This window comes from Acinonyx jubatus, chromosome E4 (genome assembly GCF_027475565.1).
Source record: "Acinonyx jubatus isolate Ajub_Pintada_27869175 chromosome E4, VMU_Ajub_asm_v1.0, whole genome shotgun sequence".
NCBI classification, from domain to species: domain Eukaryota; kingdom Metazoa; phylum Chordata; class Mammalia; order Carnivora; family Felidae; genus Acinonyx; species Acinonyx jubatus.
The window spans coordinates 38361681-38375937 of NC_069395.1; the positions used below are offsets into that span (position 1 = coordinate 38361681).

General features: G+C 36.3%; 1 protein-coding gene across 17 annotated transcripts in view; it reads left to right on the top strand.

Annotated features, from left to right (window-relative positions):
• RPS6KC1 (ribosomal protein S6 kinase C1) overlaps positions 1-14257 on the top strand; it is a 318908-nt gene that overhangs the window by 140794 nt on the left and 163857 nt on the right. For 15 of the 17 annotated variants that reach the window (XM_053208747.1, XM_053208743.1, XM_053208745.1 and 12 more), the window contains 2 exons: positions 4954-6549; positions 6821-6910. In XM_053208747.1, the coding sequence (XP_053064722.1) occupies positions 4954-6549; positions 6821-6910 (1686 nt within the window). The remainder of the gene's footprint in view (positions 1-4953; positions 6550-6820; positions 6911-14257) is intronic. The other 2 variants (XM_053208752.1, XM_027074461.2) reach the window with 2 other exon arrangements.

Here is a 14257-nt window from a genome sequence, read left to right on the forward strand (position 1 = left end):
TGTGTATAAATATATTCTCCCTACCCGTCTAGTTTAAAAAAAATGGATCCTACATATTGTTCTATAGCTTGTTTTCTTCCCCTATCTTAACAGTGTACCTTGAGTGACTTTCCCTAACAGTATATGTAGGTCTGTGTTAAGAGAGACCAGTGTAGTGATTAAATACAAGGAATCTGGAGTCAGACTACTGTTAGCTTGTGTGACCTTGGGCAAGGTATTTAACGTTTTTGTGCCTCCATTTCCTTATCTGTAAAATAGGGATGATAGTTACCTACCTCCTATAGTTGATGTGAAGATTAAGCAGTTCATATATGTGAAACACTTAGAATAGTACCTAGCACATGGTAAACGCTATGTAAGTACAGTAAAACCTTAATTTGCGAGCATGAGTCGTGCCGGAAATGTGCTTATAATCCAAAGCACTTGTATATCAAAGTGAATTTCAAGAATCATTGGTTCAGTGTGATCATGTGACATTCGGCGTCGTGTAGTACTCTTATTGCAAGACATCGCTCGTTTATCAAGTTAAAATTTATTAGTAATTTTGTTCATCTTGCGGAACACTCGCAGAGCAAGTTACTTGCAATCCAAGGTTTTACTATATTTGCAAATATTGCTATTATTTCTTTGAATAAAGAATATTTGGTTTATAGACTTATAATTTTTTTTTAACTATTCTCTTATTAACTGGTGTTTAAATTGTTTCTAGTACTTTTGCTTATATGTCTTTGTATACTTCTGTTTTCTTTTTTTGAGAACTATTTGTAGCATGAATTTCTTGAATTGGAATTCCTGGTTCAGAAAATGATTTTGAGCATTGTTCAGCAGTATTTTATCAGACCTGTTAATGTCAGGTCCTAATTCTGGCCAAGCAAATTTAACAAATATTCTTTTCAGTCTTTCAGAAAATCAGTAAAATTTAATGAGAGACACAGAGGTTTTATTAAACTTTATGAATTTCTAATTTCATAGCTTAAAATAGCTAATATCTCCAATTTTATATGCTTCAATGGCGCTTAGAAAGGTGTCATTTATATTTCTAAAGTGTTAAAAATTATAAATATGTTAGGTATTTTCTGTTTATATTTTGAGATTTATCAATAACAGGGTTGTTTTTTTTAAAAAGGATAGTTTTTAATGTTATAATAATAATGTCGACATTTGTGTAAGTTTGTCTATTAGGCCTAATCTTGATAGAAAGGAAAACCTATTCAGCTTTTGTGGGTGACAAATTTCAATAGAAATAATGTGTTCTTGTAAGTTTTGTGATTTTCATGATTTTTGTAATTGATAAAAAATATGGGATAGGACTCAAATTTTGTTTCCATAGCTCCATATCAAGCATTAAGTTTACCTGGGTACCTAGCAAACAATGGGGAAGGGCTAAAACAGTTTTGTTTTCTCTTGAAAAATGCAGTTTTTACAGTCTACTTTAGGATGCTTGTTTAGGCTAGGAATAAATTTTATAAAGAAAGTGTCAACCATCACATTTAAAAATTCTATGTAATAATGAAAAGAATGGAAATTATGTGAGATGCCATATTTGATTAATCAAATTGGTCAACTTGGTAATATCCAATATAGGCAAGTTGCTATGAAGATGGCATTGATACACAGTGCTTATGGGAGTGGATTTGGGTACAGCCTTTCTGTAAATAGCTTCATAACACATAACAGAAGCATTAAAAATATTCATGCTTTTTGATCTAGTACTTGCATTTCTGGTATTCTATATTGATGAAATTGTCAGAGATGTCAAATACTTGTACCATGTGAAGGTACATACTATTTTAATTCTAATAGTAAAAGATTGGAAAAATGTAAATGTCCAACAATAGATGAACATCTATCCCATGGATATGCTGTATAGCCCATTCAAGTTCATAGTCTCATGAAAATTAGAAAATGTTCATGATGTGATGTTAGTCACAAATAAAAAGCCTGAAAATAAATGTACAAATAGTTAATGGTGTTTCTAGGTGATTTGTATATTTTTCTTTTTCTTTTTCTTTATTTAAATTGTTTATAAAGAAGCCATATATTTGTTTTAAAATAGGAAGAAAGTATGATAAAAAATAATGACATTATTAAAATTTATAGACCCTTATTCTTGAAAGGTTTTCAAAATACTTGGAAGGATACCATCTTTCTATAACCCAGTTTACTAAATACTTATTTAATACATATTATTTTATATGCTAGGCAGAATCCTCTCCTTGTGGTCTGGTAAAGGAGATGATAAAGGTATAAAAGTAATATTAATGTGAAATAGAATATTTTAAATGTTGTAAGAGTGACTAAGTGATATAAAAAATTCAGAGACGATAGGAGTCATATCTGCTGAGGGGATATCAAAAAAATTGGTAAAAGAAATTCTGAGAGACTGTCAAGAATAGTTGGGATTTTGACAAGCAGATGTTGGACAAACTAATAAGAAAGTAAATTCTTTAAGTGGTAGGTATAGTTTGAGCAAAAGCCCAGCATGGGTTATATTTGGAGAAATCCAATTCAGATGAAGTATTTGATGAGTTGAGGGGGAGAACCAAATCATAGCTTGACACACTGTATTACTGAGGAGTTCAGTGCCTCTGTGGGGCTGGTATATCATTCATTCAGGGGGTCGAGGGGATTTGGGTTCTTGAATGGAGAAATAATGTAAGATCTGTGCTAAAGTGGAAGATTAACTGGGCAGCAGTTAGTATGATAGAGTGATACAGGAAGGAGTTAAAGCAGGAATCTGGTTGTAACTATAAAGTTATTCCAAGGAGAATGGCCAAAGGAATCAATGGAAGAGGAAGACTATGTGAAATGTTATGTGAAACCTTATGGGTATATCCTATAGGACTTGGAAACTTGTCAGATGTAGAAAGAACAAGGGAGGAAAAAATAATCTTAAGTTTGGTCCAAAGCTTTTGTGCCAGAGTGGCTTAGAGGTCAGAAAGAGGAAGTGATTTGGGGGCAAGAAGAAAGAATTTAAGCATATTGAATTTTAGATTTCAGCAGTTCATCTAGGCGAAATTGGCCTAAGAATGAATGAAACTTTTCTTGGAACTTGACTGTGTCTTGCTATTTCTGGAACTTTGTGACTACAGAGACTGTCTGCTTTGTGATGGCACATCACATTCTGATGAGTTACCATCTGAGTTAAAGAATGCCTGCCACTGACTGAAGGCCTGCCATGTCCTGTGCACTGATCAGGCAGTAGACAGAGAAAGATGAAAATGACAGTCCTGTCCTCACAGTAGTCCCCATCTAGGAGAACTGAAAAGAACACACGTTGTTATAGTTGGATTGCATACAGGAATTCCAGCTTCAGGTTCAGGCTTTATTGTCAGTGTGCCACAATAGAGGTGTTTGTGATAAGAGGAATGTGGTTATTGTTGTCAAAAAAAAAAAAAAAAGATGGAATCAATGCATGCCGTCTTTTGTGAATGTGTTTCAAAGCTATATATGAACCCTTAAATTTTAATTTGACTCTGGGGAGATATGAAACACTAAGTATAACCTAGTGAGGACAGAAAGTTAGCCAAGAAAAGAATGAGAGTGAAAAGTTAAATGCCCTAATGTCCAATACTACTAATTACTATCAAAATGGGAGAAGGCTGTTAACTAGGTCACTGGTAGAGGAGATGTCTGAATATCTTAGGATTAATATTGTAACAGCTAACCTTTACTGCACATTTACTCGATAGCAGGCACAGTACTGGGTGCTTTGTGTATTTACTGAGTCCCTCTAAATGAAATGAAAAGGCAGTGTACAAAAAAGAGTTTTTTGGATGCTTCCACTTACCTTTTTATAGATATGATTGACTGTCAGTAATTATTTCTCTTACGAATGTTACTCTTGGTATAGGATGCTTAATAAAGACATTAAAAATGTGCTGAAAAAATTGCCTTTTCCATGTTAATAGAGGGGATTCATGTTTAACACATTATTTCCCATTTTTGGAAGATACAGTTGTATCTTCACAAAGTATGCTTCTGCAATTATTGTTTATCAGATTTCTGGATCAAATTGAACTGTTCTTTCTTCTTGCAATACAGTAAAGCTTTGATGGGGTTTTGATACTTATTATAGTTATTTATTCAAAGATTCTAATGAGTAAAACGGGCTGAGTTTTTAATGGTTAAAACAAAAGAAAAGTAAAGTGAAACAACTACCTAACAAGTATTGCTGGTAAAACATTGGATTGCTTTGTGTTTATTTGATTTCTATGATTTCTGTGAAATTGATTTTTATGATTTTACTTTTATAGGTTTCTGATATATATCAGAATATAGAATCAGAATTGCAGTAGCCTGCCCCATTAATACCCAATTAATTTTCCTCAGCTGGTTTACTTGGTCTTCTACCATACGTGATGTGTGTGGGGAAGGGAGAAAATGGGGAAAATATTATTAATATGTCATTTATAATGGCATAATTATATACCGGATGCCATATCTCCCCTCTAAGCTTGGACTGGGCATTTTTAAATGGAATAATATTGCTGATCCCCGCTCCCCCCCCCCCCCACTATAGTATATACAGTTTTAAGCAGCACTTAAATTTATGTATTTCCACTTGACCAAGGGGCCATGCTTGAAAAAATTATTACATAAACAGCTCAGAACATAATCACATGTTCCAACAGCTAAATCATATTTACAGCAGTGTTCTAGCTGTGGGATTTCCTATTAGTATTTGTTAAAATAATTTCAAAGGAAGAAATAGGTTGTCATTTAAAAAATAATTGATATCAGGAGATAGGTTTAAAACTATACTCACCAGTCAGCAATCACAAAAAAATACATTTTAGTAAAATGCTTGTTTTATAGCATACTTGATATTAATGGATATTGCTGACTTGCTTTTGATTGATTATTAGAATGCTTTTGGTTTTTCTTTTGGCTTCAATAAGTAACCATTAATTTGGGTATCTTAAAAATTTTTTTGGTTATACTTGTTCACAGGTGGCAAACTCTGGTCATATATCAGTAAGTTTCTAAACAGAAGTCCTGAAGAAAGCTTTGACATCGGGGAAGTGAAAAAATCTGCACTCACTAAAGTTCACCTGCAACAGCCAACTTCTAGTCCTCAGGACAGCAGCAGCTTTGAATCCAGAGGAAGCGATGGTGGAACGATGCTTAAAGTTCTGCCTCTGAAGACTAGTCTTACTCCAAGCTCTCAAGATGATAGCAACCAAGACGAAGAAGGCCAAGATAGCTCTCCAAAATGGCCAGATTCTGGCTCAAGTTCAGAAGAGGAATGTACCACTAGTTATCTGACCCTATGCAATGAATATGGGCAAGAAAAGATTGAGCCAGGGTCCTTGAATGAGGAGCCTTTCATGAAGATCGGAGGGAATGCTGTTGATCCCAGAGTTATCGAAAGCTTCCCAGCACACCTTGCTGCTGACAGTGGCAGCCCCAGCACCCAGCACATAGCTCACGAGCTGAAGTTCTTTGCTGGAGATGATGACCAAGAAGCAGATAGTTCTCCAAGAACGTCCGATTCCCTTAGTAGATCTAAAAACAGCCCCATGGAATTCTTTAGAATAGACAGTAAGGATAGCACTAGTGAACTCCTTGGCCTTGATTTTGGAGAAAAATTGTATAGTCTAAAGTCAGAGCCTTTGAAACCATTTTTCACTCTTCCAGATGGAGACGGCACTTCCAGGGGTTTCAGTACTAGCGAAAGCAAGGTAGAGTTTATAGCTCAGGACACCATTAGCAGGGGCTCAGATGACTCTGTCCCAGTTATTTCTTTTAAAGATGCTGCTTTTGATGATGTCATCAGCACTGATGAAGGAAGGCCCGATCTCCTTGTAAATCTACCTGGTGAACTGGAGCCCATCAAAGACAGTGAAGCAATGGGACCCACTCCGTTTACACAGACTAATATAGGCATAATTGAAAGTAAATTGTTGGAAGCCCCTGATGTTTTATGCCTCAGGCTTAGTACTGAACAACGCCAAGCAAGTGAGGAAAATGGCACAAAGGAATTGAGTGATCCCTCCAGGCCTAAATCCCATAGTATAGCGGAGAAACACAGCGTGCAGGGGGATCTTGGGATGTTGTTTGTAACAGCTGGTGATCACAGTAGTTCAGGAGACATGTCTTTGTTACACAGCTCGGATCCTAAGTTCCAAGGACTTGGAGCGGTTGAGTCTGCAGTCACTGCAACCAACACAGAAGAAAGCATATTCCATATTTCTAACCCACTCTCAGGTGCTAATGAATATAATGTAAACACAGACACTTTAAAAACTGAAGAAGTATTGCTGTTTACAGATCAAACTGAGGATTTGGCTAAAGAGGAACTGACTTTGTTTCAGAGAGACTCAGAGACTAAGGGAGAGAGTGGATTAGCACTAGAAGGAGACAAGGAAATACATCAGATTTTTGAGGACCTTGATAAAAAATTAGCACTAAACTCCAGGTTTTACATCCCCGAGGGCTGCATTCAAAGATGGGCAGCTGAAATGGTGGTAGCCCTTGATGCTTTACATAGAGAGGGAATTGTGTGCCGCGATTTGAACCCAAACAACATCTTATTGAATGATAGAGGTCAGGAACTTTTGCAAATGCATTTCTTTTTATTCGCTGTTGCTTCCAATTAACTGAGTAGGCGTTTTATCTTGTAATTAGTATCTTCATTTCCTGTCTAGAGCTTCATTATCAGTGCGGCAAATTCACCCCCAGTAATAGCTTCTAGTACTTAATGATGCCATTATTCTTAATGATACTGTTTTTAGCTACAAAAGGAGTAATTACAGTTCACTTCTGCAGAAAATGGAAGAGAAAAATGTTTTGATTTCTCCTGTCGTTTTGTTTTTAGGACACATTCAGCTAACGTATTTTAGCAGGTGGAGCGAGGTTGAAGATTCCTGTGACAGTGATGCCATGGAGAGAATGTACTGTGCCCCAGGTTAGAGCAATCTCTTAAAATGTTTCACTTGAAAAAGTAGTTCCGCCTCTCTCTTTTCTTTATAAAAGTTGTATTTTTCTCTCGCGGTTCACATAGGTGTTGGGTTTGGGTATCTCTCAAATCCTTCAAAAAAAGAAAATTTGGGGAAGAAACCATTATATATTCTAGAGGGGTGTGTGTGTGTGTGTGTGTGTGTGTGTGTGTGTGTGTGTGTGTGTATTTGTTGTTAAATGGGCTTGTACTTCTCTTAGGAGAGACAGTTAATTCTGTCTTAGAAGTGTCTAACTTCTCAGTGTTTAGAAGGACCTTTGAATACCCCGAACCTCTTTCAGTGGATGGTTTTATTAAGATGTGAGAGGTAGCCAACTACAGGGGTAAAATTCCCAAGGAGAAAAGTGGATAAAATATGGAATTTTTAAAAATGCAGTACTGTGACTTCAATGATGAGGTGCTCTGGCATGCAGAGCAGATTTTAGAGTTCTCTCTGTATTTGAGACATTTTAGGAAGCATGTTTTTCTTGCTTTAAAATAGCCAGTTTAGCCAAATACTCAACACAACAGATTTCTCTTGTTCTTACTGTATTGTCTTTATTTATTTTTTTTTAAATTAGAGCTTTATTTCGGGGGGTGTTATATCCTTTGCTGATAATTACAGGTCACGTAAGCATATGAATTGGATTTGTGTGAGTGTCTTTCTGTCAGTGCAGATGGGGCTATATTTGAATCCAAAGTTCGTTCACCTTTTGCCCGGCTCTCAGCCTCTTTGGATAGTCCAAGTTACTTCACTTGTCACCCCACTGGCTTTCAAAGGAGGTTCAAGCTGATTATGGTGACATGATCTGCTTAGTTGTTGATTAATACAGTATTTAACGCTTCCTAGCTAACCAGTGTATTATTGATGCTAACATTGTTTCCCTGCATAATGGGAAGTGATTATAATTAGGGTTGAAAGAGCTATATTGTTTTAAGTTACAACCTTCATTGTTAAGAATTACTCCTGGATTGGGGAATAGCTAAGTTTTTCAGCCTGCAAAGCAAATATCCCAAAACTATTTCCTGAAAACATGATTTGGTTTTTTTTTTTCTTAGTGTTCTGTTTCTTTTCCTCTTTCTTCCCTCAAATTAGGGGTGTTTGATTTATTTCTTCCTAGGGGCAATAGAGCATGCCTCCGTTTTTTGTTTCTCTCAAGTAGATAATATTATGCTGTTTTTTGAAGCCTTATTAGTATGATTTAGTTAATGGGATAACAAAAATAATTTCAATGTGAAATCACTTTATTATGGTTATCTGGTTCTTTTTGTAAATACTCACCCCCTTCTATAGTTTGATAAATAACATCTTAGGTGCCAGTGTACATAAATACATATATTAATTGTAATGAATTTGGAGGCTTAAGGATCAAAATTAAATGTGGGACTTCTTTTTAGGTTTATTTATTTATTTTGAGAGAGAGAGAGGGAGAGAGAGAGCAAGCATGAGTGGAATAGGGGCAGAGAGAAAAGGAGAGAGAATTCCAAGCAGGCTCTGCACTGATAGCCTGACAGTCCAACCCAGGGCTCGAACTCACAAATCATGAGATTGTGACCTGAGCATGGATTAAAAGTCAGACACTCAACCAACTAAACCACCCACACGCTCCAAATCTGGGAGTTCTTTTAGATGAAACCTGTTAAATCCAGAAGTGAAGTGCAGGATAAACCTCACATCAAACCAGATGTGATGAGGCCTTGTTTAGTGTTTATAACTGACTCCTTATTTCCTATTTTTATTGTCACTTTCTTCTTGAAAACTGTAAGGTTATGCTTTGGCGTTCTAGCAGAATTGTTTCTTCAACGTACGATGTTTACTTTAACATTCACAGCATGTTGACCACCTGAAAATTTCAATATGTGTTTAACAAAACTATACTACATTCATCAACAAATAGATACTTTGAATTTTGTGTACTCGAAACAGCAAATTTAATCCAGATCAGTTCCCTATTTTTATTTTTAAGCCTTTCCCCACAAATCACAGTTCTCATAGTTTACCAGCAGGTGGCAGTCTACCATTAATGGATTTTTGCTGTCATTTTCCAGGTTGTCCTTCACTAACATTTGAGAAAAGCTGTCTGAAGAAGGGCTTTGTTTTAATTATTTGCGTGAAAGAATTGTACTTTCAAGCTTTGTGAGTTGCAAAAGTGCCCTAGCATTATATCATGCACTGAACGATGTAGAAAGTCTCTTCTATTTTTGGGACCTATTAATTTGTTTCATCAACAGGGGAAAAATAAAACCAGTAACGGCCTTAACTGAAAAGTAGAGCTAGCCTTGTAATGTAGATGATTGTTAACCCAGAGTTACAGAACTCCGTTAAGTGTCTGCGTACTCCCACACCTAGCTTACAATGCAAGGGGAACTGGAACCAAAAATTGTAAATTACTGTTTGTTTCAAAAGTGAACAGCAGTGCTACTGATGAACACTATAAATAGTGTTTCCTCCCCAAAGGGTGGGAACAGTGCTAATATGCTAATATTTCAATGCTTAAAAGTCGCAAATCCATTAACACATGGGGACACAGAGTACTTAGTCATCTTTTGCTCTACTCTTAGAAACACTAAGGGTTGCCGTAATTCCCTCCCACATCCCCTCTGCCCTTCCATTTTCTAATTCTAACCTTAGTATTATTGTCCGAGTAACTCTAAGGCATGTCCAGCAGCTGATGTTTGGTTAGAAAGTAAAGTTGTCATAAGATCGTGATGAGAACGACCCACTTCTGTTTAAACAGCATGCAGCCTCTACCCCGACCACTCCTCCCTCCTGGGAATCCTTATCACATTTTTGTCCTAAAAACATTATCCACCTGCCCTGTACTTTATAATATCAGCAATGTATCTTTTCATCTTGTGGATGATGTGCCTTCATATTTTGAGAAAAATTTCCAGTAACAGATTCGATTTACACGGACAGAAACTTGAGCACATGCCAAACTAGCAGGGGGGCCATTATTCTGCTCTATAAATAAGTTTAAAAAAGAAAACACACACACACAGAAACCTGTGAATCAACATGTTTTGGTCTAATTGAGGGGAAAAGCAAGATAGATAAATTTTGAAATGCAAATGATCACCTTCTGTTATTTAAGTAGAGTTTCTGCCAACTTTGCGATCTTAGATTTTAAAAAGTCATGGTCGTTTCAGCACTGCATACTACCAAGGATATCTGATATTCACAAGTTTCTACAATGACCTGAAGAACTTTTTGAAAAAGTTACCACTTTTTTTTATATTAAGGAAAACAGGTCCAGTAACAAAAGGACAAAAACCAATGAGCTTTCTCTGTCTACATCTGTGAAAAAGCCAGCAAATAAATGGCTGCAGCTGCAGTCCTATCAGGAGGGTCTTGAGAATACGAATTCACTGATCAAACCCAGCCCTGTTTTCAAAGCAGAAATCATTCCTTTTAGGTTCACTTTGTGTCCTTAGATTATCTAGGATGGTTCTCTAGAAAGGTTGTATTTTAAATAAACATCATTCATGGTAAATGGGTTCCTTTCATACCAGAGAAACACAGGACAGAGTTCAGGAAGAGAGAGAGTAAAGAAACAGACCCCCGGAGTGGGAATAGATGGTATAGCGTAGGAATATAAACATAACACTGCCTGGTTTCCATATTGGGAGCTTTTTAGATACTTTATTAAGAGCCCTACAGACAGGTTCTCCTGTTTTTCGTTGTGAGAGGTTAGAGAATAAAAACTGGAGTAAATTGATTATTCTTCTCTAGAGGACTTCCTTGTCATTACTCTCATTTTATTTCTGTATCTGTGTATATCACACACAAAGGATTTTATGTGCTTTATCATTGAAACGATTTACCATAATGTAGAATAAATTTTTGTTACAGCATTTTAAGTACAAAGGAAGAATAAAGTGTCAAGAAAGTATTTTTTTTTTTTTTACCAGTATTTTTTTAAGTCTTGACTCTCATCGTAAAAAAAAGCAGCTAGGAAATAGAACCTCTAATATTAAGCATATAAAGCACAAAAGACTGTATTGGAAAGTTTAATATGCAATCTAAGGCAAGTGAGTAAAATTGTTGATATGTTCGTTATTATGCTAATTGAATCACTTAAGTTTCTCATTCCAGTCTTCACAAGTTGATATCGTACCTATCAGAGTGTGTCCTTCACCTTTATTTTCCACTCCACTATGAGCCTTTATAAATGCTTGAAATTTACATTGATATTTCTCGTTGAATACTTTTCAGACTTGAGAATTTATAGGTGAATATGTGTGTAAATTGAAGAAGTCCAAACTGCTTTTTACTGCAGCCCAATCTCCACGCTCCCAGATGTCAAATGACAGCTTTGCTTCCTCTCTTAGGGCGATTTCACACTTGGAAACAGCTCACAGCTGACGGTGAAAAGTGAAACATAGAAAAATCATGCTGAAACTATCTGTAAAATTCAGTTGTAGAGCATGACATTTATTTACTATCACCCTTTGCTCTTCTAGCCTGACTTTATCAAATAGGCTATGAATATATTTTTTGGGGGTAGTCTCCTCTGCCCTTTTTCATAAATGGGTCTTACATGTCATTTGTTGCTTTTTTAAGCATGGTGCTCTATGTCGTAGTTATGTATTTGATAATTAGATCTAGGACTCAGACCATGGATGGTTTAAAATATCATGAGGCCATCATTAAGTTTAAGATTTAGAATATTAAGGCAGAATTAAGAATGACCAAACTTCAATATTTGTCCCACATCAGCCGTTAACTCATTGCATGACCTTGGGCATGTTACTTAAGACTTCCTAGACCTTAATTTATCACTAGCCAAATAGATTTGTAGGGTATAAAAAATATCACAGATGTCAAATCATCTAATACCGTTCTTACACAAAATGCAGTCAGAATTCAAGTTTATTTTATTAAGGCAAGAATTTCTCCCCCAAGGTTACATACTGATTTCTTGTCTAATATTAGTAGGGTTAAAATAATTATTTCACTTGGAGGACTTTCTAAGTGTATACCTGTACTCATTTGTAAGGTATTTATATAATATGTATTATGCAGAAATGAGGGATTTATGGAAAGTATTTTCATTTGGAGGAGAGAAGCCAAGACACTTTTTGAGTAGGGTGAAATTTGATTGCCAAGATTCTCCACAAACAAAATTGTTTAAAGAAGAAAGAATCATTTGGATCTGAGAATGTTTGGGTCCTGGGTAACTTCAGCAAGCATGAGTGATCTATTTTAGGAATGTGAAGTTGAGAGAGAACTCAAATGAATATAGATACATATTTTGAACTAATAATGATCTAACCAGGAAATATGGTTGTATCCCCGGTGTAGGCTTTTAAAAATTTTTTTTCCCAAAGGAGAAAGAAGAAAAAGGCAAGAGGGAGCTATAGAAATAATTTTGAAAAGAGTAAAATATTTGTGGTTAGTATTTAAACATTATGTTTCAAACACTGATTCTTTTGTTTGATTTACCCTTCAGCAAAACTTCAACAGTAACTCTCTTGTACATATTAGATGTTTTAACATTTTCCTTTAACAATTAGCAAGTACTTCTAATCCTTTGTTTTTAGTTCTTATTGTCATAAAGACCAAATCTGTATCTTCTTTGGGAGAACCAGTAACTTTTCAAGTTTGCCATAGAGTAGTGAAAAGTTTACACTGAGGAAAATTCTCTGATGCACTTAATCCTTGTATACTGATGAAGTTTGTGCCATGAGTATAGTCATATTAGGATAAGCAAAAAGAGCTTCAAGTCAACACAAATCTTACCTTGTTCAGGCAGACCCCTCGTGATGGAAAGATTAAAGAGTTGCTTTATACTGGCTTGAAGGTCTGGAACCTCGGGATCCGTCCCTGGGTAGGATGTATCTTGGATCCTCCACACATCCCCCAGTGATGGGCTAGTTACCTTCACCTCTGTGTTAAGGTCCCTCCATACTGAAATAGACCCATTCTGAAATCATACTTCTCTCATCAGGACAGATTGTGATTTATCTCTACCAGTGGGAATGAGGCTGAGTAATAGCAAAATGTTCCATCCTTGCTATTTGGCACCTTAGTGAATAGCACATTAGCTCTTCTCGTGAAAAGAAATTCTTCATCCATTAGAACTAGAGAATTTGTAAGAGTCAAAGAACTAGTAATGTTTTCATACGGAAGAGGTGAAATACAAGATCTCTGTACATCTCGTAATAGTACCTGATATACCGGGGAATGGGGGGTTACCTCAACCTTTAGATTATTAAAAAGAAGTTAACTTTAACCTCTTATTTGCTCCAAACCTTTTTCTTTATTATCTTGGGCAGATTGTTTTTTAGAAGAGGAACAAGAGACTAGATACTTGTGGTTTTGAGTAATAGCTGCATTGTAATTGCTTTTTGATTTTCAGGTCTAAGTTGATTTTTGGCAACTAGTCAGTTACTTGGCCTCACTAGTATATTATTATAAAGAAGAAAGAGAACTATCTTTTGCCTCTGATACTTAACAGAAGAGATAATGCAGAGTCTTAAACATCATGTACCAGAGCTATCGGCCAGCTCCTTTGACCAAGTCATCAGGTCCTGTACCATGCAAAATCTTGTCAATTTGAATCTCCCTGAAGTAAGCAGGGCTTACTCCTTCTGAGCAGTTATTCACAAATGCTTCCCTCAAATAAATGTTTAAAAATGCTAAGGTTTTAAAAAATGGATGACAAAGCAAACGGAGTTCCTTGAGCCCCTTTAATAGCAGTGCACGAAGCCCTGCCTACTTGACACAACAGCAGTGGTGGTGGGGGGAGCTGCATCTGTCATTTTCACTATTTTCAGTTAGCCTTTTTCTCATCAATCAACTTTAATGGCTTTGGTTGGGTAACACTGTGACACCCGATGGCTATTCAGAATGGAGTTGTTGTGATATGATCAATGGAAAATGGAGCATGCTGTTGGTTTTTTTTTTTTTTCCCCTACTAGAAATGCAGGGTGAGAGAGTAAGCAAGATTGCATAGAGCTCAGAATTATAATTATAATCAGTCAACCAGAAGTCATATGGTAGTTACCCACTTCTTATTTTATCTCACAAGAAGACGGTAGTGTAATGATACCTATAAACTCCCTCCAGCAGGTAATTCTTGGCTCTGGACTGCTGAATCAAGTTAAATCAAGGAGTTTTGACCCAACTTCCGCAGATCATTGCAGGATGCTCAGGACATGTTGCCAGGTCACCCCCACAACAAGAAATTCAGAGCTGGGTAGTGGTAGAAAAGCAGAATTAAGTATTTTGTCAAGCCTAGCCTGAATTCTCTGAGTGGGATGTGTCTTTACGTCCCGAGTCTGCACAATACAACTGGCCCAGGGCTTCAGGTA